General features: G+C 39.7%; 1 protein-coding gene across 7 annotated transcripts in view; it reads right to left on the bottom strand.

Moving 5' to 3' along the window:
* Positions 1–27892, bottom strand: part of Reps2 (RALBP1 associated Eps domain containing 2) — a 244272-nt gene that overhangs the window by 121664 nt on the left and 94716 nt on the right. For all 7 annotated transcript variants that reach the window (XM_052171138.1, XM_052171143.1, XM_052171141.1 and 4 more), the window contains exons 6-9: positions 14733–14871; positions 11543–11606; positions 8589–8731; positions 3218–3312 (exon numbers count right to left, since the gene is read on the bottom strand). In XM_052171138.1, coding sequence (XP_052027098.1) covers positions 3218–3312; positions 8589–8731; positions 11543–11606; positions 14733–14871 — 441 coding nt within the window. The remainder of the gene's footprint in view (positions 1–3217; positions 3313–8588; positions 8732–11542; positions 11607–14732; positions 14872–27892) is intronic.

The raw sequence follows: 27892 nt of genomic DNA, 5'->3' as shown, positions 1-27892 counted from the left end.
CTCATAGATAAGAACAGAGTGGGTTGGTACCCATAAGGTGTTTTCCCTTTTCTGAGGAGAAGGAGGGGAGGTAGTGGGGGAGGAGCTTGAAAGGATAGAACTGGGAAGAGAGCAGGGAGCTATGATAGGGATGTAAAGTAAATTGGTTGATACAAAAAAGAAAAGTTCTCAGTATATTAATTGAATACTCAAATTGATCACATATGAATTTTTTTCAAATAGTTTAAAGTCTAGTAGCTGTACTAAGCTTTCCCAATATGTACTCTATAACTATAGCATTAGTAAATTACTCTCTAACTATAACATTAGTAAAATACAATGTATTAAAAAACTTCCTAGAGAACAGATCTTAAATCTCCACTAAAACAAAGCCATTGAGGAACTACTTACTTGGCTTTACTGTGGCAATGATTTCACAATGTGTGTATGTCTCTATACATTTATCAAAACATCAAAACATGTGCAATTATATTATATTAGACCTCAACAAAGCTGGAAAGTATGTACTCTAAAGCCTATGCTATGGTTAAAGGATAAAATATATTCATATTTGTGCCGTCTTTATGTGCAAGGTCTACAAAGGTATCTAAAAATGGAAAATGGCTGGGTGGACAGAGAGAAGAGTGACAGGTTGACTTGTCACCAAATGCACTTTGGTATTACATACATTTTAAATAGATCTAAAACTTCGAGACCAATGCAAGGATGGTGATTAAAAGCATAGAGGTCTTTGCTTGTAGTTTTAAATGGTTCCAAAATAAAATGTAATAGCACTACTAGGTGGGACCATGATCAAGGGTCTAACAAGCCTCATCTAGGTGATTCTTCAAGTGTTAATGTCATGGTTATAGCATAATGTAATATATATTAAATCACTTTAAAGTAAAAAGACTGTATGTATCACTACAGAGAAACCACTAGATAGACAGCTCAAACAACCTATGACTTATGGGATAAACTGGAAAATATTTTCTCTGTAAAAAAATAGCAAAAGTTATATTTCTCAGGCTAAGTCCATTTAAACCAAATAGCAGCTGGATTATACTTTCATGGGTATTGTTTAAATTCTAGAATGCAGGAAGAAACTTGAGAAGCATTTTTTTTCTTTTCTTTTCTTTCTTTTCTCGTTTTTTCCTTTTTCTTTTTTGGGGGGTTTGGGTTTTTTTTGGGTTTTTTTTGTTTGTTTGGTTTTTTTTTTTTTTTGGTTTTTTGGAGACATGGTTTCTCTGTGTAGCCCTGCTGGGATTACAGGCATGTGAGAGCCACATTTTACTTTTAAGTTGTATACATCATGAAGTTCCTCTTTCCCTTCATTTTTAATTTCATTTTTGAGAATTTCATATCTAAGTGCTGTTGTTATATCATTTCTCTCACATGCTCTCCTCCAAATCCTCCTATGGCCTCCCCACTCCCTTTCAAATCCATGGCCTCTCCTTTCATAATTATTTTTTGAACATATGGATGTATGGATATATGACACAGCCTGCTAAATCCATTTAATATTGCTTATATGTACATGTCTTAGGGATAACCACTTGGGATTGGATAACCTATCAGGGATCTTGCCCCTAGAGAAGGCTGATCCTGCCTCTTAGCAGTCATTCATTTCCTGTAGGCTTCATCTAGGGGTAAGCTGATGATAATACTGGTTGACATTCCAATGTGGAAGGAGGAGATCTCACAATGCCCTCTCACTTTTTGATTTATATGGTATCATTTTCTGTAGGCTAGTACATAGTCTACATTTACAGTTTAGCTGTTTCTTCTGAAAGGGTAGCTAACACGTCCTTTAATTGGTTTGATATGGCATGCATTCCTATCGTAAGAGGTGATTCTCCACAGTACAATGAAAGCCCCAGAAATAATTTCCTATTCATAGTCTATTATCTCCAATAAATTATCAAAGTCCTTTTTTACAGTGCTGGGGATTGAACCTAGAGTCTCATAGCATTCTAGGCAAATGGCTATACCACTAAAACAATATCCCATTGTGCTTTTCAATTTCTCTTTTGAGACAGGGTTTCATTCAGTTTTCCAGGCTAGCTTTAAAATCAATCCATAGCCCAGAATGGCCTTGAACTTATGATCCTCCAGTCTTCACATAGCAAGCAGTTGGCAATACAAAGGTGGCCAGAAACTATATCTTAATAGTGCATTTCTTTTATTGTCTTCTCCCATCTGGACTGCATTACAGAAGAAAATGGTCTAGGAATAAAACAATTCAGACAAAATAAATCCAAAATGTCACTGAAAAATCTAACTGAAGATATAGCTCAGTGGTAAAAACCGTTGCTTAAAACAACAAGAAGAAACAAAAAAGAAAATATAAATGGACACAAGATTTTAATAGCTATTTCACCAATGGAAATACACGAATGGCTAATTAGTAAATGAAAAAAATGTTCAACATCACTGGTCATTTGCAAACTGAAACCATCATGAGATACACGTACTCACTGGGATGGTTAAAATGAAAATGACAGAAGCCAGGGTGATCGGAAATATGAGGAAACAGGAGCCCTTATACATTCCTGCTTGGAGAATTGAAATAATGCAGTTTGGTGGTTCCTCAAAAGTTTAGAACGGTTGTGGTATAATCCAACAATTTTACTAGTAAATACATTACAAAGAGAAACAATCATATTTGCCCATATAAAACACTTACTCATGTAGGTTCATAATAGCCAAAATATACAACAAGGAGGGAGAAATAAACAAAATGGAGCATATCCATACAATGAAAACTATTCTGCACTAAATATAAAGTACCTTCGAAACATTATACTAAATAAAAAAGACACTCAAAAGCACACAATGACCATTGTCCTATTTATATGAAATGCTTAGAATAGACCAAAGTAGAAACAGAAAAGTTATTAGGAGCCAAGCAGATGATGGGTCAGTGGGTCAAAAATCACATCTGAGGACCCAAGTTCAATCCACCAGGTCCCACATCGTAAACAGAAAGGACTTGGCAAGTTGTCCGCTGTCCTCCATGCTGATTCATGGCCTGGGCACCCACCCCCAAATGAACAAATAAGTATAATATGATTGAACTAGTGATCAGTGGGCGGTGTGGCAAGTGGTGCTAATAAAACGAGGGTTAAAATGTTTTGCTATAACTGCTCATTTTCCAGAGTTTGTGAAGACAAAAGCTATGGTTTACTTGTACATACATCCTGGTTAACATGGGAAAGTTTTTTATTTTATTTTTTACCTCCATCCGATTCAAGTCACTGGACTGTTGGTTTGCTGGCATTGACTCAGAGTAAGAATCAAAAAGTGTGCACTCCCACTTGGATTTAGGGAAAGCTAGCAGGGAAGAAAAAGAATACATAAGAATATTTACAATAGCTATAGCAGAATGTCTTAGCAGTGTTTCTGTGCTTGTTAAATGTAACAACAAAGTCAGCTCACTCACATGTACTAGCTGTAAAGAGACAGCATTTGAACATCTTTACAAACACAAATCTAGTAGCACCATGCCCATTTCACAGACACTGAAACTAAGGAACAGACAGGGAAGGCAAACAACTCACTCAAGGGCATACAGCCATTAAGTAACCAGCAGAGACCCAAACACCCAGAAGTCCAGCTGATGAATTCTTGCTCTTAGCAATGAATGTTACAACGTGGTAATAATTGGCCACATTGGCTACCAAGTTTTAATCATATTAAATACAATTTTTAAATGCAGTAGCCATAACAATGGTTTAAATGCTATGAAGATTAAACTAAAAAAAATATCTCCTTTTAGGCATTTCTAGAAATAAGCAAGATACTAAAATAATATATGCCCAACATAACTTTATGAAATATGTATCTGTTTGGGTAAGAGGAGTAACAAAAGTAAAAGCATACATTTGTACTGACTGGCCATAGAGAAATAGCATTAGAAGTCTCTTAGAGCATACAACAGCAAAAGTAGTTGTTAGTTGGGAAGCTCAGGAAATTGGCATGAGAGAGAAAGGATGCTACCTTATCCGCTAATTGCTTGGTAACTAGGTTGCTTCTTAAGAGCACATTCTACTTTACGACTTTGCCATGAGATGATTAAGAAAGAAAAAAATCACAATGACTTTTAAAAAGTTGCTAATATTCCAAGAGGAAAAACAGACTGGGGTAGATAATAAATAGCAGCTATAAATCAAATATGTCAAGATACACTGTTAGGAGGACAAATTTTAATGAAATGATTTTTAAACTAAACACAATGTGTTTTTAACCCTCCCTGCTCCTCCTATCACTGCTGCACTGTGTGCTGGAGCGCTTGCTGGGGTACCGCTGCCATTCGGGGGGCAAAGAGAAGGCAGTCTTGTGCAGGAAGCTAACACTTCAAAGGGTACCAATGACAACAAGCAACTGCTAACTACCTCCACCCTAGCTTCTATCTCTGTATCCACTGTCACCTCCTCAATCAGAATAGGCAACCCACAGAATCACTGCAGACAAGAAATCTCATTTTGCCATTATCTCCTGCCTAACCCGGGCCAATGCTATAGCTTATGATTTGTTTCGTGCTTTTCTCTTCTGCCTCATCCTGGCCTTTCTTCTTTGTTCTATGCACTCCAACAGCCAGGGCCTGAAGTCTCTATTCCTTGAGTGTTTCAACCCCCTTCTCAGCACCTCTCAGTGTCCCTGCTGCCCCTCTTCCCAGACCACAGAGAAAACACAGTGCCTTTCACATAGTAAAGACTAAAAACGGGGGTGCAAACTGCCAGGGGTCTGCCTGCACCCAGGACCTGAGCACATAGGTGGTTCATCTGCCAGCCCGCTGGTCGTGGGGCCTATGTCCTGCTTGGAGAGCAGGAGAGGGAGAGACTCCCCGCTGCCATATTCTCCGCCTGCCAGGGCAGAAAAGCATCACTAGCTTAAGTTCTCTGGGGGTGCAAGCCACCAGGGGTCTGCCTGCGCCCAGGACCTAAGCACATAGGTGGTTCATCTGCCAGCCCGCTGGTTGTGGGCCCTGTGTCCTGCGTGGAGAGCAGCAGAGGGAGAGACTCCCCACAGCCACATTCACTTCCTGTACTATATTATCCTGAGCTTAAGATCTCTGGGGGTTCAAATCGCCAGGGGTGTGCCTGCACCCAGGACCTGAAAACATTGGTGGTTCATCTGCCAGCCGGTCATGGGGGCCTGTGTCCTACATGAGAATCAACAAAGGGAGTGACACCCTCCCCCACCACCACCACCACCACCATCTTTGCTCCATGACAGAGCAGTCCAGGAACACCTGGTTCACCTTGACAACCCAAGTATAACATTGCTTGAGGCAAGACTGAGCAGGGCTCCAAAGGCACAAAAGAGGAAGACAGCATATCAGGAATCTGTGCCAGAGGAAACCCAGTCATCCAGTGTCACGGAAATAGCCTTAAAGATCCACAGGAGGTTGAAGCACCAGCCTGTGGCAATAAGACCATCTAACACCAGTGAGAACTAGATGGCTAAAGGCAAATGTAGGAACATGACTAACAGAAACCAAGGCATTATAGCAGCATCTGAACTTAATTCTCCAACAACAGCAAGTCCTGGATACCACAACACACCAGAAAAATAAGAGTTGGATTTAAAATCACTGGTAAGGATGCTGTTAGAGGAACACATGAAGGACATAAATAAATCTCTTAAAGAAATTCAGGAGAAAAACGATCAAAAGCTTGAAGCCCTTACAAGGGAAACACAAAAATCACTTAAAGAAATTCAGGAGAACATGGGTCAGAATAAGGATGAAATGCAAAAATCACTTAAAGAAATACAAGAGAACTTTGATCAACAGGCAGAAGTCATGAAAGAGGAAACAAAAATCTCTCAAAGAATTGCAGGAAAACACAAACAAGCAAGTGAAGGAACTGAGCAAAAACATCCAGGATCTAAAATCAGAAGTAAAAACAACTAAGAAAGCACAAAGGGAGACAACGTTGGAGATAGAAAACCTTGAGAAGTAGTCAGGGGCCATAGATGCAAACATCAATAACAGAATACAAGAGATAGAAGAAAGAATCTCAGATGCCGAAGATACCATAGAAACCATGGACTCAACAGTCAAAAAAAATGCAAAATGCAAAAAGCTTATAACACAAAACATCCAGGAAATCCAGGACACAATGAGAAAACCAAACCTAAGGATTATAGGCATAGATGAGAGTGAAGATTTACAACTTAAAGGGCCAGCAAATATCATCAACAAAATTATGGAAGAAAACTTCCCTAACCTAAAGAGAGAGATGCCCATGAATATACAAGAAGCCTACAGAACTCCAAACAGACTGGACCAGAACAGAAATACCTCCTGTCACATAATAATCAAAACCCCAAATGTACTAAACAAAAAAGAATATTAAAGGCAGTAAGAGAAAAATGGCAAGTAACATATAAAGGAAGACCTATCAGAATCACAGCAGACTTCTCACCAGAGACCATGAAAGCTAGAAGATCCTGGGCAGATCTCATGCAGACTCTAAGAGAACACAAATGCCAGCCAAAACTACTATATCTAGTAAAACTCTCAATCACCGTAGATGGAGAAACCAAGACATTCCATGACAAAACCAAATTTACACAATATCTTTCCACAAACCCAGCCCTACAAAGGATAATAGGGGGGAAACACCAATATAAGGAGGGAAACTATATCCTGGAAAAACCAAGATAGTAACCTTCTTTCATCAAACCCAAAAGAAGTTAACCAAACAAATTTAAAAAATAACATCAAAAATGACAGGAAGTAATAATCACTACTCCTTAATATCTCTTAACATCAATGGTCTCAATTCCCCAATAAAAAGGCAGACTAACAGACTGGTTACGTAAACAGGACCCTACATTTTGCTACATATAGGAAACACACTTCAGTGTCAAAGACAAACACTACCTTAGAGTAAAAGGCTGGAAGACAATTCTACAAGCAAATGGTCTCAGGAAACAAGCCGGAGTAGCCATTCTAATATCAGATAGAACTGACTTTGAACCTAATGTCATAAAAAGAGATATGGAAGGACACTTCTTGCTGGTCAAAGGAAAAATCCAACAAGAAGAAATCTCAATCCTGAACATCTATGCTCCAAATACAAGGGTGCCCTCATTCATAAAAGAAACGTTACTAAAGCTCAAAGTACATATTGCACCCAACACAATAATTGTGGGTGACTTCAACACTTCACTCTCATCAATGGACTGATCAGGAAAACAGAAACTAAACAGGGAGACAGTGAAACTAATTGAAGCTTTGGACCAATTAGATTTAACAGATATATATAGAGAACTTTTCATCCCAAAGCAAAAGAATATACCTTTTTCTCAGCACCTCATGGTACCTTCTCCAAAATAGATCATATAGTTGGTCACAAAACAGACCTCAACAAATATAAGAAGATCAAAGTAATCCCATGCCTCCTATCAGATCACTACGGAGTAAAAGTGGTCTTTAATAACAATAAAAACAACAGAAAGCCCACATACACATGGAAACTGAACAATACTCAATGATACCTTGGTCAAGGAAGAAATAAAGAAATCAAAGATTTCTTAGAATTTAATGAAAATGAAGGCACATCATACCCATATCTATGGCACACAATGAAAGCAGTGCTAAGAGGAAAACTCATAGCTTTGAGTGACTCCAAAAAGAAATTGGAGAGCGCATACACTAGAAGCTTAATGGAACAACTGAAAGCCCTGGAACAAAAAGAAGCTAATTCACCCAGGAGGAGAAGACAGGAAATCATCAAACTCAGGGCTGAAATCAATCAAGTTGAAACTAAGAGAACCATACAAAGAATCAACAAAACCAGGAGCTGGTTCTTTGAAAAAATCAACAAGATAGATAAACCCTTAGCCAGACTAACCAAAGGGCACAGAGACAGTATCCAGATTAACAAACTTAGAAATGAAAAGGGAGATATAACAACAGAAACTGAGGAAATTCAAAAAATCATCAGATCCTACTACAAAAGCCTATACTCAACACAACTGGAGAACATGGAGGAAATGGACAGTTTTCCTAGACAGATATCCGACACCAAAACTAAATCAGGATGAAATAGATCAACTAAACAGTCCCATAACACCTGAAGAAATAAAAAGGGTCATAGAAGTATCAAAAATGGTTTATACATAGCATCGTCCACCAAACAAAGTAATACAGAGGTACAAGTCTGTCTTCTAATTTGGGGAAAAGATTACTACTTCTGTTATTGTTTGTTAAAGAAAAAAAACCTTGTAGCTTCTATCCTACTGAAGACCAGTTAGAGATACCAGGATATGTCTCAAGATGCCAAGCTTATAGCTGGCTCTATAAGATTTATTTTCTATCAACAGTGAGATTCAATACTTGCCATCCATGACTGTCATGAAAAAAAAAAGCCAGTGATATTGGTTGTAATCCACAGGGAAAGCACCATAAATAGAAGAACAGATGGTTTATACTTCCTTAGATCATCCCTATAACTCATATTCTAACATGTGGAAGTCTGATACAAGTTAAAGAAAGAATCTTCAGATGTCAAGGACTCCCTGGTATCCAGACATCATTTTAAGAAATAAGGGTTTATTATTAGGCACTCACAGAATGATGCACGATAAGGCCTTACCTGCTTGCAAGTACTCTGGCTGCAGAGTTGGAGGCAGGCCGTCTGGCAGTGGGTACCCGTTCTTCCTGGCTACGATGAGATGAAATGCAGCACAAAACTCGGGCAAGGTCAGGGCTCCATCACAGTCAGCATCACTGAGTTCCCTAGAAGATGAAAGATGTCATGAGCTGCTTGTCATGTAGCATCAGCTTCAAGCATTCACACACACTTCCCAGATTCCTGCCCATGGCCTGTGATAACCTCAAAGTTTCCCAGGCAAACCCATGTGAAATCTCAGGGCCACTGGGGGGGGGGTGGAAACAAGCTGATTTGTGGCAGTACCAATCAGTGGCACTTTGTAAATGAAAATGGAAATTCTTCCGGCTCTCTGATAGGTCTGTTTTTGTTTTTTTTTTTTTTCAACACTGAGACAAGGCACAGAAAACTCTAGTGAGAAAAAAAAATAAAGTGATGCTTGAGTTTTTGCAGTTACCTGACAGTTGCTCGATAAGTTCAGGCTACATGGTGTGAAGAGTGCTGGACTGGAGGCTGGAAAGGAGCCAAGGAAGGCAGACCCAGCCACTAAGGAGTTCATTCTACGGACTAGGCACTTCATTTTTTTTTTTTTTTTCAGTTTTAAGGGAAAATGTTTTCAAGCAGTTGCATTTTGGAAGTAAGTTAGTCTCTGCATGAGAATTTTTTCTTAGTAAGCCCAGCACTTAGGAAGCAAAGGCAGCAGAATCAGGAGTTCAAGACTAGCCTTAGCTACATAGCAATTTCCAGCCTGAGGTACATGGGACCCTGTTTTAAAACATGTACACGGACATGGGACGGGCAAAAGGAGGAGAAAGAGGGAGGAAACAGAAGGGGAGAGGGGAACAGAGAAAATGAGAGTATATAGGAATACATAGAGGTTCAAGAAATACTGTTTTTATCATATTTTAATATAAAAGTAGCAACTAGAAAAAGGCTGGTACTGGAAAAAGAGAAACATGAAGAAAGGGAGTCTTAAAAAGGCATGTCTTCGCTTATAGTTGCCATCTTTCACTAAAAGCCACAGACCTATTTACTAAACAAAAAAGAAACCGATCTGCTAAAAAGAACTAATATCCCTTAAGCATCAACATCTCTGCGGTATACAGACACAAGCATACTTGTCTTAGGACAAATGTAGAAATGGCTCATGTAAAACTGTACTAAAAAAAAAAAAAGGCAAAACCAGAACAGGGTGGGTGGGAGAACAGGGGGAGAGAAGGGGGCTTATGTGACTTTCAGGGAGTGGGGGGCCAGAAAAGGGAAAATCATTTGAAATGTAAATAAAAAATATATCGAATAAAAAAACAATTAAAAAAAACTGTACTAAAAAGACATTGCTATTGAGGAAAAAATCTCTAAGAGAAGGTCTGTAATTTTGCTTTGGACCATTTGCATCCTCCTATTCCCCTTGAGACTGTTGCTCTCATTCAGAACGCAGCAGCCCTGAAACAGCTGCTCCCCAGGGCGAGGCATCTGGGAGCTGCCGGATGGAAGAGGGATGGAGAGGAGAGGCTGCCATTTAGCCTTCGCGCATTTGTCTCTACAAAATGACAGGAAGCCTCACGGGGTAATGTTAAGGCTGGGAGTTCTGCCAAAACAGCCTCTATTCTTTTCAAAATGGTCATTTTTCCCTACCCTTAAAATCTAACATAAGACTTGTTTAAAAAAAAAAAAAAAAGCCAGACTATATGGCTGAAAAACCTAAATCTAGCTCAAAATCCCAGCTACACTGACATGCTCGATATACCAGGAATAGTTTTTCAATAAGATCCACAATACATGGTATGTGATTCTATATTCTATCATAATTTTGTAATGCCTCATGAAAAACTCTTTACATAAATATTCCAATGTTTTAATATATATTTATAACAGTATGATCCACAAAGGCGGGAGTTTATGGTGCTGAGCATTTTCAGACATGCAAAAATAACCATCTGGACCACTGCAGCACAGCCCTCCTGGAGCTATAGCGGTGGCAGGCCTCGGCAGCAAGGCAGAGCCCACACTGCAGCTGCACGGGCTGAATTAGGGCCCAGCTGTGAAACACCTGCCAAATTTACAAAGTTCACGGGCATCTAGAATAGACAAATTTAACTTCGTTCCAGAATGTTCTTGGACCTTCTGTTCACCCTACCTTATAAAATATTATGAAGAATGGCTTTTCAAGGTCCTCTGGCTCCTTGCCTCACACTAAATTAAAAATATGAAAATAAAATGTATGACAGAATGTCTCACATGTGCACAACTGCTGAGACTGAAATCAGACTAGGAAAAGAATAAAAGTAGGAAATTCCTTTTCTTATATGTGCATGTCTGTGTGTGTGTGTGTGTGTGTGTGTGTGTGTGTGTGTGTGTGTGTGCATGAATACCATGCCCTAGGAGGTCAGAAAGTGTGCTAAATCCCACGGGGCTGCCATGTGGGTGCTAGGAACCAAAACCACCCCCTCTAGAAGAGCGGCCATCTCCCTAGCCTATGGAAATGACTTTTAAAGTAGCAGCTAACACTTAGGGTTCACTATGATGTCTGCTACTGTAGACTGTGGTTTTCATATGATAATTTATTTAATCTTCATAGCAACAAAACCCTGAGTTCCATTCACTCTCCATCTGTTTTAAAAATCATCCAGAAAATAAACTTCTCAGGGCTGGGAGTGGGGCTCAGCAGTGGAACACTTACTTGGTATGTGTGAGGCCCTGGATTCAAACCTTAGCACCACCAAAAACAAAATAAAAAATTGAAACTTACTTGAGAGGCTGAGGCATGGCACTTGCTGCAAGTCTGAGGCTAGCCTGAGCTACACAGTGAGTTACAAGTCATTCTAAACTACAGAGTAAAACTCCATCTCAAAGCAAACAAAAAACACATCTTAAAAAATTAAATTTCAAAGCAGCTAAAAGATGAGTCTATAATAACACTTGGCAGTAAACGTACTCACCAGATATAAGAAAGTTCTGGAATGGAGAGCTTGGATTTGGTGAAGAAGTTCTTGGCCACAGACCCTGTTAAGAGATGTAAGTCCGCTGTTGCTCCTCTGAAGCAGCTTTGATGTGCAAGCTACTCCGCCATGTTTCCCTTTAAGAATCTTTACCAAATAACCACAAATGCCTTTATTCCTCAAGCAACAACAATTACAAGGATTTTCATAATAGCAGCATGTGGCTTGCCTAGCACATCTGAGGGCCAAAGATTGATTCTTCTTGTTGCAAAAATGAGAAAAATACAAATAAAAGGAGTATAGAATATGTAAAAAAAAAAAAGATGCAATGACAAAATGTTCATGACAAATACAAATCAGATAAACTCCTGTTGTATGTTTACCAAAATGGCACATTTTCATTAAAAATGCCTAAGAAAACCTTCAAAATTACTTAAGTAAATGAAAATAATGTTGAGTTATATACTTAGAGAATGGAAAAGCAATGTAGAGCCATGGGAAAAATGCTAAGCAAAAAGGAAAAAATGGTATCATTAACCCTTCCAAAAACATTGAGAAATCGTTTTCGACGAGATTTAAGATTGCTTGGTGGCACCTTGAACAATTCAGCAGGACTCTTTTCATCGTAAATTTACCTACGTCGGTTGAAATTGAGCGACCCCCCCTCTGTCTGAGCTGCACTTGAAATGTTAGCCTTCACTGAGGCTTTCCTGCTCCCAACACTTTCATGGTTCCAAAGCCTCATTTCAAGCACAAGAGAGCATTAAAGCCCCAAGTTTTGTTCTAAGATAAGAAGTCAAAAGTCTCCCAGAGCAATTATAAGTTTTCTAATTGGCTTTAAAATCATTAAGAATAGGTGGGAACTTATCTGGTTGTAGATACTTGATTGTCATATACAAAGCCCTGGGAGCCATGCCCCAACACCACATAAACGTAAAGAAAAAAATCAGGCCAGGCATGGCCTGCACACCTTTAATCCCAGAACTAGGTTGACAGAGGAAGGCATATCTCTGTGAGTTTGAAGCTAGCCTGGCCTACATAGCAAATTCTAGACCAGCAGGGTTACACAGTGAAACACTGTCTTCAAAATAAAAGTTAAACACTCAACTTTCTTTTGATAAATTATTAAGAATCAAAAGCAAAGTATCAATAACCCAATGAGCCTACCCCCTAACTGCACTCTGTCAATAACCCTATCACATGACTCTTGGTCACCAATGCAACCGACCACCTTGTGAAACACTTGACATACAAAACTTGCTGGCCCATTTACCAGCTTTCCTATAGCAACCAAGATATAAAGACATCCTCTTCTCCTATCAGTCTGTCTTCTGCTGGATCCATCCTCTTCAAAGCGCAGTAAACCCAACCCGTTAGCTAATGCTGGCTTTCACACCAGAGACTATTGTACCATAGAGTCTCAAAAAAGGTAGATAGAAGGCATTGGGAAGCTGACAGCTATCAAGTTCGGTTGTGCCCCAGATATCACCAGCTAAAGAAGGAGCAGAGGAGAAAGCCTGAGTCCTGTCTCCTTTGAGTGCACCATGTGAGAAGTCCTCATGTATTTTCACTCAAGCTCCCCCACTAAGCCACAAGAAAAAAAAGACTCCGTTTCTATGAAAAGCCCAGAACATACAGATATAGAGAAAGAATGTACAGTAGTGACCTAGGTCTGCGAGGTGGGGAAGAGTAGGGAGTCACTGCTACTACATGGGTAGATTATAGAGGGCGACAGAAAGGCTCTGAACTTAGGTTATGAATCTTGTCTGTGGATGAACTAACATCACTGACTGTACCATTCAAATGGTAAGATTTATGGTATATGGATTACATCTCAACTAAGGTATTTATTTCAAAAGACATCAACTAAAGTCATTCCTGAACTTAGTCATTGTAAACAAACTAAGTATTTTAAAAGAATTTATGAGTCAATCAGAAAATTTTGAACAATGACAACTTGATTGTGTTAAAGAATCTGTGGGGTATTTTTTCTCACATGTACCAGTGAGTTTTGGTCATGTTTTTCTAAGACATCCAAAGATATATCCTGAAATATTTTTCAAATCAAATGATCTGGCAATCATATTTCAAGATCATCCTTGCTGAGGGGGAATATAGATAAAATTTCCAGCACTTGTTCATGGGGGAATTTGTAATAGTTATAAGTCAAGGTATATCTACACTTGAAATTCTGCAAAAATAAAAAGGATGAAAGAAATTTTTAAAACACCTACAACAATTACTTATCCATATTTGGCTAAATATCTGCATATATTGTGGGAAGACACAGATGAGCAGGAAGTAGGGTTATCCGGTAGTCAAGATAAATAATCTGGATTTCTGTTCATCTATTCTAAATGATGATGGTAAAATTCCTTTGTTATTTCTAGACTATTCTACCTTCCATAAGGTCATTAACCACCAATCACCAAAATGATGTTTGCCTTTAAATATATAAGAATATATCAATTATATGCCTTATTTCATAGAAAATTAGTCAATTTATGCTTGACTGTTAGCTCAGAGTGATCAAACCCACAGTTATTCTAAGCATTTGAAATGTAAGAAGAAAGTTTTATCATTTTTTCCTTTTACACTCTACTATTTCACTGTTTGTTCAGCCTGGTAAAATGTAGGCATGCTGGGAATTAAATCGATTCCTCTCGGCTTGAATGTTACATGAGGGCACAACAGGAATGCAGATAGCTGAAGATAAAGTAGAACTGACATTGAGAAAATGCTGGCCAGTCTTCCTTTCACAGCTCCATTTCAAGAACCAAGAAAGACGGACTTAAGCCAAAGAAAATGAGCATGAGCTTAAACTTCTGGGAGCGTAAAACCTAAGGGGAACTGTACCGGAAGGAAGGCTACACTGTGTTTTTGTTCTGACTCTAATATAATGAGTAAGCAATATAAGGTGTCTCTTGGCACTGTCATCTACTGTTCCAAGTGCAGGATCTGGGCTAAGTTTCCCCAAATTCACATTTATCCTTCTGCAAAAGCAGTATAATTTTCCCAAGGTCATTACCGTTTTTTTTTTTTTCTGCATGATTTATACTTGATAAGAAAGTCTACCTTAGAGGAGTACAAATTGGAATCAAAGAAGGTTATAATATTCGTTTTGTATTTTTCAAGATGTTCTGCAGTTATTCACCTGGGCCCTACGTTCCAGGACACTATGTTCTCTCACCTGAAATGAAGGAACTTGGGTCTGGCTGGAGGGACCGAAACTGATTGAAGTAGTACTCCCGCTGTTCTTCGGTTATCCTCCAGGGCTCATCTGGGTAATTACTGTTGCTCTCCTGCGGTTCTCTCTCCACTGAAAAGGACTTTGAAAAAGAAAGTGCTCACGGAACTTGCCTATCATGAGACTTAAACACCAATGAATATTATTTTGTAGTTTTCTTAATTTCTCCTCAAAGGAATAAACATGACTGCCTCATAAAAAGAATTTAACCAAAACATAAACTATAATATAAAGACGACAGACAGCAAGCTTCATGGGTTTTTTTTTTTCTATCTTCAAAGTTAACATGAACATGAATTACCGAACAGGTAATTCATGTTCATGGCATGTTGGTGGCAGCTTTTAAGACCACCATTCTTCTTCACCTAGTCATCACCTTTGACCCATGTAGATTAGCTAAGTGGATAGCAATACATTTTTCACATGTATGTGGATGGCATGTTGGAGGGCAAAGCTGATATCAGGAGTCTTCTTCAACTGATCACCGCCTCCTGTACTGAGAGTTTCTCAATTGAAGCTTTAACTCTGCTAAGGCGACCCTAATTACCCAGCTTGCTCCCTGATTCCACATTCCAAGCACTGGAATTATAGGTAGGCTACTGTGCCCAGTGCACATTAAGCAGGCTCTAGAGACCTGAACTCTGGTCTTCACATTTGCATAGCAAGTGCTTTATCTGCTGAGCCATCATCTCCTTAGCCCCAGATTCTCTTCTGCTCTTCACAGAACATATGGCAACACTACAACGGCATAGTCTTTTGGTTTCATTTGTTTTGTTTGTTTTATTTGTTTGTTTGTTTTGCTTTGAGACTGAATCTCACACTATAGCCCAGGTGTGCCTAGAACTCACTATGTAGCCAAAGTTATGTTTGGATTTACTGATTTATGCTCCTGAGTGCTATATGATTGTTGGTGTGAGCTATCATAACTGTGTTACTCTTTTATCTCCTGTTGCATTTACATTGTATAAATTCAGAAGTCAAATTTCCAAGCCCAACCCAAGTCCTGGGGTCCTAATTCAGCATCGCTGAATGTATCCTTCACCAGGTATGAGTTGGGAATGTTTACTAAATACAAAGCTGAGCAGTGAGAACTACTGTGGCATTGCCATCAGCAGGGTAACAAAGGGTGCATTAAACCTGCCACTAGAGGGCAGGCATGCCAAATGTGAAGATTTAAGAGCTCAGAAGTCCAGAAACCCAATGCAGCAGAAACAAAGACTTTATGAGGCTTTCAGAACAGACACAAAATGGAAGTGCTGAGAGAAACATCTGGGGCTTTGCTCCATCCTTCCCATCCACCTTAAAACCAAGGACCATATCTATAGAACCAAAAGGTGGTCACAAAGAAGGCAAAAGGAAACTAGGAAAGAAAAGCACAATCTGTTGCATTGCCTGGTACTAATTGGAAACTCCTGATCTCTGGGAGTGCATCCCTTCTCTCCTGGAAATGAAGCCTCCCAATCTAGTCACTGTTCATTCTAGTTCATGACTGTTCTTTTTCCAATCTCATAATTGGAGAAAATTTGAGAAATTGAGAAATGTGAGAAAAATTATGAATCTTGCAGCTACCTTCCTTCCTACTTATATTACTTCATGCCTGGGTAGTATTAGTCACTTTTTAATAGGTCTTGGTCTAATCTACCTGGCCATCAGGACTCTTACAGTCCATGTGACTCTTTGGTGACTTGGTAGGTTTGCAATTCCTCATGTGCTACGTCTTACAGACCAAACTCAGGTCTTTTCCCTAGAAACTCTTCCTCTGGTGTCAGCCTAATGAAATCCTTCCCTTTTTTTTACATCCTTCTGTTCCATGGTGCCCTCTCCATATTTCTACCATATGTACAGCCACGCCTACACCCATAACTGAGGTCACTTCCTGCCCCAACACCATCTATTACAAAGGTAAGCAGCATCTGAGTCGGGATGTGTGGATGACTCACACCTGCTATGAGATGGCCTGACTCATACCTGCTATCATCTGGCTACATTGATATAACAGTGATTGGGTTCATAACACACTGGCCTCTGAAATGCTGTGACATAAAAAGCTCTTAGAAGAACATCTTTTGTCAGATTAAAGATATAAATGATACATATACAAATCAACAAGCAAAGAAAGCAAAACCTGAATAAATGCACAGTCATGCGGGACTAGACAAGTAAAAAGAATGGCATTCACGATCACATTAAAACATGAGAGAGGGTGGCCATCTCCTAGAAGCAGCCCCATTTTGGGCCACAAAAACACTTCCAGTGCAGCAGGGACATGGGTGTAGTTGCCTCAATCTGGTCCAAGTGGAAAGCAGAGCTCATAGTTAACAGACTTAAGAGTATATCTAGAAGATAGTAGGAACCACAGATAATATTCAACAGGACAATCAAATAATCAGATTCCAAGTCACAGAGGGATCACTTCACTAAAATTGACTCAGTGAAGACTAAAGACAAGGAAGAACCATTACAACCATTTGAGCAACTGAAGCCAGAGACAAATTTGGCTTACAGGTAAGAAGGGCTGGAACAGAAATGAAAGAGAACAAAACCCACATAGCCATCAGCACGGAAGACCCACTCCAGAACTGCAATTGTAATTCAGTGCCTCTTCATCAGTGACGAAGGGTCAGCTTACTGCGGGACCCAGATACATAGGTCCACCAGCTCTAAGGCAACCCCCAAATTAGTCATAACAAGTAACATACTGTTATGAATAAAGACTTGAAAGTTCAGTTACCTACAAGAAATTAGCAAGGACCAAGGGTACTGAGAAATAGGAGTAAGCATTTTGTGGAGACTCAGCTACTCAAGCAGAAGCCAGAACCAGGAAAGGCTCTTCCTTCAAGTCCATCCTAATGAGCCTGCCTGTTCAACCCCAGTTCCATTGGTTTAGTTGGCTGGGCAGAGATATTTGCTACTTGATGCCAATTTTGAGTTTTTCCAGTATTTTGAAGAAAAAAAAATATGAGAAACCAGGGTAATGGTACATCTCTATAATTCCAACACTCTGGAGGTTGATCCAAATAGACCAGGAGTTTAAAACAAGCCTCGGCTGCACAGTGAGTTTGAGGTTGGCCTGAGCTACATGAAACTCTGTCTCCAAAAAGAAAAACAAAGAAGAACATGAGGAGAAAGAACGTTCTTCCACATCTGTCTACACAATCTACAAACATATGGCACATTATACGGTTTCTCCGGACACAGGAGAATTATATTTGCTTATATTTAAAACATTCAATTCCTTGATTTTGTTTCAGATGAAATGCAAATATTTGGTGCTGCAAGTTATTATATCCAGGAAAAACGTGCTGTTTGTAATGAAAGAGACATCAAAGACTTATTAAAAAGTACTTTTCATAAAATACCCCAAAATAAAGTTTAGCCTCCAAGTACCTTTAAAAAATCACACAAAGATGAATAAATATGAATTACAAAGAAATATTGTGTGACAGAATGGTAAAAGAGTGTGTGTATCCTGTTGCATCCATAGAACATTTCTGCTTACAAAATAAGACTACTCTGAAGGCCTCTTATACATGCTGCTGACTTAAGAGTTTAGCCATTCCACCAATGAAGGGAGAGCAATTTAAGACTGAAGTTCCTTTGTAGCCTTAGCAGAAACAATACAAAAACTACTTTTTGCCTTAATTTTCAAAAGTAATTTAGGACTCAAATTTTACCAGCTTAGGTTAATGTTAAACTACAGAAATCTCTCTGACCCTAATGTATAGTATACAGTTGCTAGCTCTAAAGATAACCTAAAGTTCACAGAAATACTAGTCTGGCAAGATACACCCACTGATGTTTATAGAAGCAAGAACACTATAATCCTATAGGAGTAGCTAACCACTTTCTGGTTGGATTTAAAAGCTATTCCATAAGACAGAACTCATATGTGGTACCATTAACTGGGCCAAAAATCTATTGCTAGCTAGGTCATATGCCCTAGGGGAAAACCTAATACTATTATTATTCTGCTAAATGAATATGATAATAAACTGCTCCCTAGATTAGTCTAGCTCTTGAGTCTCATCGAAAAAGCTTCTTAGTGCAGTAGTTGGTGATTACTACAGAGACCCATATGTGATCAGTGTATAAAGAATACAAGACTATGAAATGCTCAGCTCTAAATGGATAAGTATAGCACACCCCCAGTCTCCAAGGCTCAAGGATCATCATGGAAGAGGGAGATAGAAAGAACATAAGACCCAGAGGTAGTAGACATCTGAAGTGAATCCACGTTTGTCTGACATGACAGTGTCATTGCACACATGAATTCATGGCACCTGTGACTACATGAATACCTATACAAAATCAAGCCAGCTAAAAATCCCAGCTTGTGAAGTCCTATCCCGAGCTGAGGAGCTATTGGTAAGTGATGGCTGCTATGGGAGGGAGGGGCAGCTTTCTTGGAAACCCATGCCTCAGTAGACTGCCCTTCACCCATGTACATATAAAGGATTCAATGGGATTTTTTAAAGTATATAAAACTGATAATAAATAATGGTGTGACATATGAAGAAACTAGAGAGAAAAAAAGGAGGTAGATTTTATCAAAATACATTATATGCATATATGAAATTCTCAAATATAAGAAATCTATCCCCATGAACATAAGTGAATGTTTGCCAACATATATTTACCACTTTGCTAGATGGTAGACACTATAAGTATCTAATACATCAATTCTCATCCTTGTAATAACTCTGTAAAGTAGGACCTATTATTTCCAATTTGCAGAATAGGAAACTGGGGATTAGATTAATGAAGTAGTTTACCAAAACCACATGCCAAGAAATAAGAGGCAAAACATGAAATCTTTGTCACTGAGCTCTATGGTTATCTCTTTCTACCTATCCACCCATCCTACAATAAGGAATTGCTTCCTTTTCAGAAAGTATTGTAGGTCAAGGATCTTACTTTGAGATGTGAATGATTATATTAGCATTATACCCTCCCCATCATCTGATATAGTTTCAGATTACAGTTGGTAGACTATTAGATTATTCAGAAAACCTCTCTTTTAAGCACATAATTTCTGTATGTGAGCAGCATCTGGCATGTTTTCACATATTGAAAGAATCTGGAAGATAGGCTACCATGAATATAGTCAATCAGTTTATTGTTATTTTCATATGTAACACTGAAGGTATTTTGATGAACATAAGAAACACTTCTTTAAAAAAAAATAGAAAAAAACACTTCTTAGTAACCTCTTCAATTCTTACATAAGAAGCCAAGGTCTACTTCTCTAGATGGAAAGATGCCCTTTACGACTGCTGTGTTTTTTCTCGATGCTTAGAAGAGAAGATCAGGAGAAAATAAGAAATCAGCAGTAAGATGAAACTCTGTTAAGGTCACAGACTTTCAAAAGCACCGTTAACAATGCTCTACCTCCATCCCTGTAGGTCAGGTCACGTCTACCTTGCCTGTCTTTGCCAGGATGTTCTCCCTTTTACATTCAAGAGAGCCCAAGGCCAGACGGGAAACAGATGCTCCAAGAACTCAGGCTAAGAACAAGAAATACTTCTGAGATTTAGGCTACAGACTGAAGGTCTGTACAGTTCAGGTTCCATAAGCATGCAAACAGGTGTTCAAATTTGGGATGGGCCCTTATTAACAACTTAATTTCTAAGCCACCTGCTTCCCACACACAAAAGGCAATCCCAAAGCCCATAGAGCCCTACGTTGCTCTTCAGTATCACCCCCTCCCACTCCAGGCTGTGGTCACACCAGCTTTTAGTTCAAGTGTGTCTGTTCTCCTTGTGATATGTAGCAGACTGGCTCACTCAAAGCACATTCTATCCCTTCTTGTGCTGCACAGGTTGCCTAGTAAAAGAGCAGCAATGCCTAAACACTTGGTACTAGGAGTTCAGATGGGACAAGGGATCCACCAAACAAATACACCCATGGAAACCTGATTCAAATCCAAGTTACAGGGTGAAAGGAGGGGTGAGCAGGGCCTTCAATGTGGCTTGCTGATGTCATGCAGTATGGTAGTAGAAGTGAAACAATGGCGGAATTTCCTAACCCTGTAGCTGTCTGACTGTGGCTGAGGCAAGATTCCAGTACCAGCCAAGCTTATCTGTGAGACTGGAGGTATTGTTTTTATAGGCTTAGATTTTCTTTGGGTCTTTCAAAGATTTAATAAGCTATCCATACTGTCTATTATGAAGCACTTTTGCTTAAACTAGTCAAAGGAGTTCCTGTTTTCTGCAATTAAGAACCCACCCCAGTGGATCCATCTCAAGGGGAGGCTCCAAGGCCTGACATTATTGCTGATGCTATAGTGTGCTTACAGAGAGAGACCTGGCATGGCTGCCCTCTGAGAAGCCTAACACACAGCTGACTGAGACAGACACAGATATTTATACCCAACCAATGGTCTGAAGTCAGGGACCTCTGTGGTTGATTTAGGGAAAGGCTGGAAGAAGCTGAGGAGAAAGGTGACCCCATAGGAAGACCAGCAGTCTCAACTACCCCAGACCCCTGAGATCTCTCAGATAGTGAGCCACCAACCAGGCAGCTGGTCTGAGGCCTGACACATATACAGCAAAAGACAGCCTGGCCTGACCTCAGTGAGAGAAGATGAACCTAACCCTCGGGAGACCTGAGGACCCAGGGAGTGGGGAGGCCTGGCAAGGAGGGCATCCTCTTGGAGATAGGAGGAGGAGGTATGGGATGAGGAACTGTGGGAAGGCAGATAATGACGGGACTGTAAAAAAAATAAAATTAAAAAAAAATAGAACCTACCCAGTGAATGCCTCTTGTCAAGGGTCTAGCCACAACACGAAAGAAAGATTCCTCTCTTCATATCACAGCTCCATCCTTGCCTAGTCAACTTATGCCCCACCTCATGCTTCACAGCTGAGTTCTAGCATCAGTTTTTTGGAGAAGCCTCTCCTCCCTTTATAGCCCTATGTTGTATTTTTCTGTTCCATGCCACTAAAACACTCCTTATCTTTCCAGTGATTCTGTTTTCAATTCCACATACATAAATGAGATTGTATGACTTGAACTCATCTCCTCAACTTGGTTACAGTGCCTTGAAAGAACAAGTCTGTCATTCCTCAATGTACCCTGGGATGTGCTGACTCACAGAAGCAACTTTCTAAGATTTCCAAATGGATGGATATAAGAACTACTGTGCAAGACTGTTGGAAAGGCTGGAAGGGCCAAGCACAGCATTGCCACCAAATATACACTCAGCCAGTAGTCACGACTGCTGTTGAGACAGAAACCATGATACTACTGTTCACCTCACAAAAATACAGATGGGCGAAAGGCTAAAATGGTATCCTTCTAAACGAGGCTTACATATCAACAGCCTAGTCTATAACTAAGGCCAGAGTCCTGAGAGTAAATCAAAAACGAACACCACTCTTAGTTCTACTTTTATAAAGTGCTGTCTAAGACCAGCATTCAGACAGGTGTTTGCAGCTATATCTAAAACACTGTATCTGAGGAGCTTCTAGCTATCAAACCAATGTGCACCCTAACTATCCCTCAGAAAGTTCTGGCTGTACTCTTACTTCAGTACTGAGGCTTACTTCAATGTAATACCTCATATCTCATGGGAGAGCTTTAATGCCATGAACAGAATGCACTCATTTACATTTATCTGTAGTCTAACCACCCAGTTACAATACCATTAAATCTATGGCTATTATTTGTTACCAATCCCTCATTACCCACTGTCTAAATATAAATGCTTTCAGGCCTTAAGGCAATACTCTGATCAGTTCTAATAATTGCTGAGTTAATATCTTCAGCTTCTCTCCTAGGTATGCACTTACCTGGAGTTTTCATTCAGTAACCCAATATTTCTTTAGTATTCTCATCTTATAATAAAAACAATTTTGCTTTTTCTATTGAAGATGACTACCAGAAAAGAAACAAAGCAAATAGAGTAATTTTCAAGAAACCCAGACACTATTGCACACGCCAAGAAATACAAACTGTCAAGAGCCTGAGACAGCTGTCTCCTGAGAGGCTCTGCCAGAGCCTAACAAATACAGAGGGGGGTGTTCTCAGCCAACCATTGGACTGAGTGTGGGGTCCCCAATGGAGGAGCTAGAGAAAGGACTGAAGGAGCTGAAGGGGTTTGCAGCCCCATAGGAAGAACAACAATATGAACCATCCAGTACCCTCAGAGCTCCCAGGGACTAAACCACCAACCAAAGAGTACACATGGAGGGACCCATGGCTCCAGATGCATATGTAGCAGAGGATGGCCTTGTCAGACATCAATTGGAGGAGAGGCCCTTGGTCCTGTGAAAGCTCAATGCCCCAGTGTAGGGGAATGCCAGGACAGGGAAGAGGGAGTAGGTGAGCAGGTGGGTGGGTGAGCACCCTCATAGAAGCAGGGAGAGGGAGGATGGGATAGGGGGTTTCCATAGGGGAAACCAGGAAAGGGGATAAGATTTGAAATGTAAATAAATAAAACAGCCAATAAAAACGAAAGAAAATACAGGAAAATAATGAGGAACAGTACTCCTATACCAAAATGAAGCAATTCCAAAGCCAGAACATACTGAATGTGTTTTGAAGAAGATGGGTATTGGAAGAAAGGTGCTTGTTTTCTTCTTAAAAACACATTGTTTTCCACCTAAGATACTTTAAGCTAACTATAAATGGTAATACTAAAAGAAACACTCTTCTGTTCACTAGCACAGAGAAAAACACACAGGCTTGCACATTGTACTGTGTTTTGTTTAGCATCTATGTTAAAGTACTTTTCTTTCAGTTATACAGAGGAATTTAACTGTGTTCTGTGCAATTTGTATATCTAAATACAGGATATTAACAAGGAACAATACGCCTGTACCAAAATATAGCAATTAAAAAAAGACAGAATGCATTTTGAAGATGATGTGTATTGGGAGAACTGTTCTTGTTGCCTTCTTAAAGACACACATTTTCAGCCTAAGATATTTAAGGCTAACTGTACCTGGGAATACTAAAACACTCTTCTGGTTATAGCACAGAGAGGAACATGTAGGCATGAGCATTGTACTATGATTTGTGTAGCGTCTGTGTTAAAAAGAAGAAGAATGGTCATATAATGAGCATTTACTAAGGAATACAAAGTTTTTTTTAAGCTTTCAGTTAAGAAAAAACTTCTAAATCATTTGAAGTAAAATAATTCTTTACCCAAGAATAATGGCTAGAAAACTAGAAAAAGAACTACAAATGAGCAAAGGAAACAAGTAGACAGAAGACTTGCTACTACAAGGAAACAAGTCCTCCTTATGGTCACCGTGCCATGTAATTATCCATAGGCTTTAGAGTAGATACAGTGAGGTAAAATATACATCAGACACAAAAACCTCATTATTCCTTAGGAATAGCAAAAATGTATAGCTAGGGTTTGAAATAAAATGGAGAGTGAATCTGGTAAACAATGTCCCAAGTCAAGAATGAGGACATATATAACTATAAAAAAAATCAAACCAAGTGTACATCTCTTTCCTCAAACACATATACTTTCTCTTCCTCCCTCTTCTGCTTTAAGTAGAGGGAGAGAACTAAATAAAGACAGAGACACTCACTTCCTATCTCTAATAACAGATGACCCTAAGCTATACTCATAAACTAAGTGTGACACTTTGAATAATAATGGCTACCACAGACTCATAGATTTGAATATTTCACCAGGGAGTGGTACTATTTGAAAGGATTAGGAGGTCTGGCCTGGTTGGAGGAAGTGTGTCAGTGGGGGTAAGCTTTGAAGTTTCAAAACAACCTATTTGGAGTCCACTGTTTCTCTCTCCCTAATGCATATGCATCTGTATATAGAACTCTCAGTTACTTCTCCAGTACTATGTCTGCCTGTGTGCAACCCGCCATGATGACAGTGGGGTGAATCTCTGAAACTGTAAGCAAGCTACAATTAAACGACTTTTAAAATAAGGGGTGCTGTGGTCATGGTATTTCTTCACAGTGATAGAATACTGACTAAGATACTAAGTAAATCAACCTTGTTGGCATAATCATATAAATAAGAGATTCCCATTGCCTACAGACCTGATGTTCCTATGGAGTGGAAAAGAAACTTGGGTCCCTAACCTCTTTCAAGTGCTACACATGCCCACAACCTAAATTTGAACACCTAAGGAGCAGTTTTCTACACAGAGACTAATGACTCCTCAATGAACCTCTGAAAAGCTGAGTGAGTTCGTATGGCCCAAAGCTGCCTTGTGGGCCACTTCCTACGCTAACCAGTGACAGAGACCTTGCTTAATGTGTCTTATCTATGCCCCTGGTCTGATCCTGTTTTCAGCCATTGCCTATGTTCTGCTCTACTCCTCTTGCCAGAATCCTGATCCAATCCACCCACAAATAATTTCTATAGCACAAAAAAGAAAAAACCCAAACAATGACCTCAGTGTCATGTTGGCCTTCCCAAAGGAATGTTTCTTTTAATTCTCATCAAAAGTATTACAGGAATAATTTACCTGTGGCACAAGCAATTCTCTTCTGACCTACGCCAACAACATTCCAACAGAGACTTATGAGTGTTTCTTTTTTCATCCTACATGCTTGCTTTAACTCTTAAGAACTATTCCAAGGGGCTCAAGGATTAGGGAGAATCTGTTTCTGTCCCTGAGTGTCTAAAGTGAAATCTCAGGGGTAGGGGAGAAACAAGGCTCAAAATTTTTAAACTCAGTGGGAAACAAATACATAACTACATGCGATAAGTGTTTTTTCTGTTTACAAACTTTTACATGAACATGTTGCTAGCATATTCTGCCATACCAGTTTGGTACAACATTTATAGTACCAAAACGATAACGCCCAAACCCAAGCGCAATGGCAAGCATCTAAAAGACTCCAAGTTCTGTTTGCTCTTATTTTATCTAAGAAGAATAGTGATGAACTCTGACTGTTCTCTACAACACAGGAATGTTCTGACCTCCAGCATAAGACACTGGACAGCAGGCTTGGTTAGGGTTTCAAAAGTGAGGCTGATTTTGTTTAAAATAGAAGATAATTGTGTTTCATTAGTAATTGCAAGGAAATTTCATTTGCCAAATCAGTCTTCCTAAATTTGGGTTAAAAAAATAAAATGAGAGAACAATGTTTGAATTAATAAATGAATGCAAATACACACATACTTCTATTTGTGTGTGCATAAAATGTTCTGGGGACAATATAAAGAAGTCTAGTTGCCTTTAAGATGGAAAACCATAATGATAAGGCTCCCAGTCATCTGATTGAGTTTCACAGATAAATATATAATTGAGCAATAAATGGAAAATTGCAGACATCACATATACGTGAGCACAGTAGGAAACCCCTCATACTTCATGCTGTCCCTGGAAGAAAAAAGCAAAGATGAATTCAGACAAAGGAAGAACAAAGGAGGCAAAGGTAGAAGTAAATAAAGAATAACGGTCCCACTAGAAATGCTGACTGCCTGAGAAAGGACCAGGAGCAGTTGCTGAGCCGTGGCGAGGTAATGAGCTGTTGTGGCAGAAGAGGAAAGCAGAGAGCAAGCAATTCAAGAGCCCAGGGATGACACAGCAAGAACCATGAGCAGTGACAGGCCAAAGTCGGTACAGGATGAGCAGCTGTGAAGGAGATAACTAAATGGATTTTTAACTGAGCCTAAAAATGGAACATGTGCACATAATAATGAGTGGCACTCAGAGTTTCAACACATGTACACATTGTATAATAGTTAAAGCTCTTGCCTGTTTGTATTTTTCGGGTCTCTATTGTTTCCAAGCACGGTATCAGATGCCTTTAATCCTAACACTTGGGAGGCAGGGACAGACACATTGCCGAGTTCTAGGGCAGTTTGGTCTATACAGAAAATTCCATCTCAGGCCAGGCTACATAGATCCTCCACCCACCCACCCATCTCCCACCACCCAATTCCCCCCCCCCCCAAAGCACACTGTTTGCAAGAGGATGAGGGCTAGAAGGCGGCAGGGTAGGAGTTAAGATCCCAGATCCTCTGACAGCTGATAATCGCCTAGACCATGTAAAGCAAGACAGATAAGAATCTCTCACACATAGATAGCTCAGCACTTGATGGCGGAATGAGCCTGAGGGATGAAGGAGGAATCAAAGGCAATGACCACCATTCTGGTTCCTGGTAATGGGTGGTGGAGCAAGGAGAGTGAGGCTCCGAGCTCTTCTGGAAGGAAGGCCCATCAGTTGAAAGTCACAGGGAGCCATCTAGGTAAGACTGGCAGATGGTGGTACACTGACACCACATTCTACTAGCTAAAGAACAGTAACAAGGCAAGTGATTTCAAGGATCACAGCATTAGGGGTGGGCAGTAAGATATTGCAGCAAAGGTAGCCATAGAACCAAGACTTTATACCCAATGTGGTTTTCAACACTCCTAGTAAACAACAGAACCAAGTGGAAGCAGGACTTGTAGTTCTAAATGTTATGCAGACTGAATCATAATCTACATGCAAGATGTCCAGACTGGCTTATGAGAAAAGCAAACCACAAATGACTTCTGAAGATCTGATAACAGGTAAAACAGAAAACTTGCGATTTATTTCAAAACTCCCACTCACCAAAACAGTGTCTGAAACTTTAATGAGGAAAAAGAAACTCTATTCTTTGAACAAAAAGGTGACTAAAATATTAAGGAAAAAGACTAACAATTCCAAAGTATAGAAGCTTAATTTGGCATAAACACCTCCAAAATGTTAAACCCATGGGCTATAATAGCACTGGCCATGGGTCCCTAAAGACCTACACTAGGACCCTGAGGTCATGCCCCCTCTAACTTATTTATGGTGTTGGCAGTGATTTGAAATCGGAGTCTCATGATATAGTCCAGGTATGCTGGGAGCTGGCTGGGGCTGCTCTTCCCACTGTGCACTACTGCTCCCAGCTTAGGAAGTGCTGTGGAATGAAAGATGTGGTTTTGCTATGCTAACCTGGCACTTTACCAGCGAACTGAACTATGGCTTCAATACCACACTGTTTGCAGGAAAGGTTTGAACAGAAGGTCACAAATAAAGCTAGAACAAAGAGAATAGACTGTCATCAGCACAGGGACATGGCACCATGAGGGGAATTAGTCACCCCAACTAGCTTAGCACTATACCCAATAAATATTAATCCCCCACCACCAAGA

This window comes from Apodemus sylvaticus, chromosome X (assembly GCF_947179515.1).
Source record: "Apodemus sylvaticus chromosome X, mApoSyl1.1, whole genome shotgun sequence".
In the NCBI taxonomy this organism is placed as follows: domain Eukaryota; kingdom Metazoa; phylum Chordata; class Mammalia; order Rodentia; family Muridae; genus Apodemus; species Apodemus sylvaticus.
The sequence above is the reverse complement of the archived record's forward strand: the minus strand, read 5'-3'. Positions and strand labels throughout refer to the sequence as shown.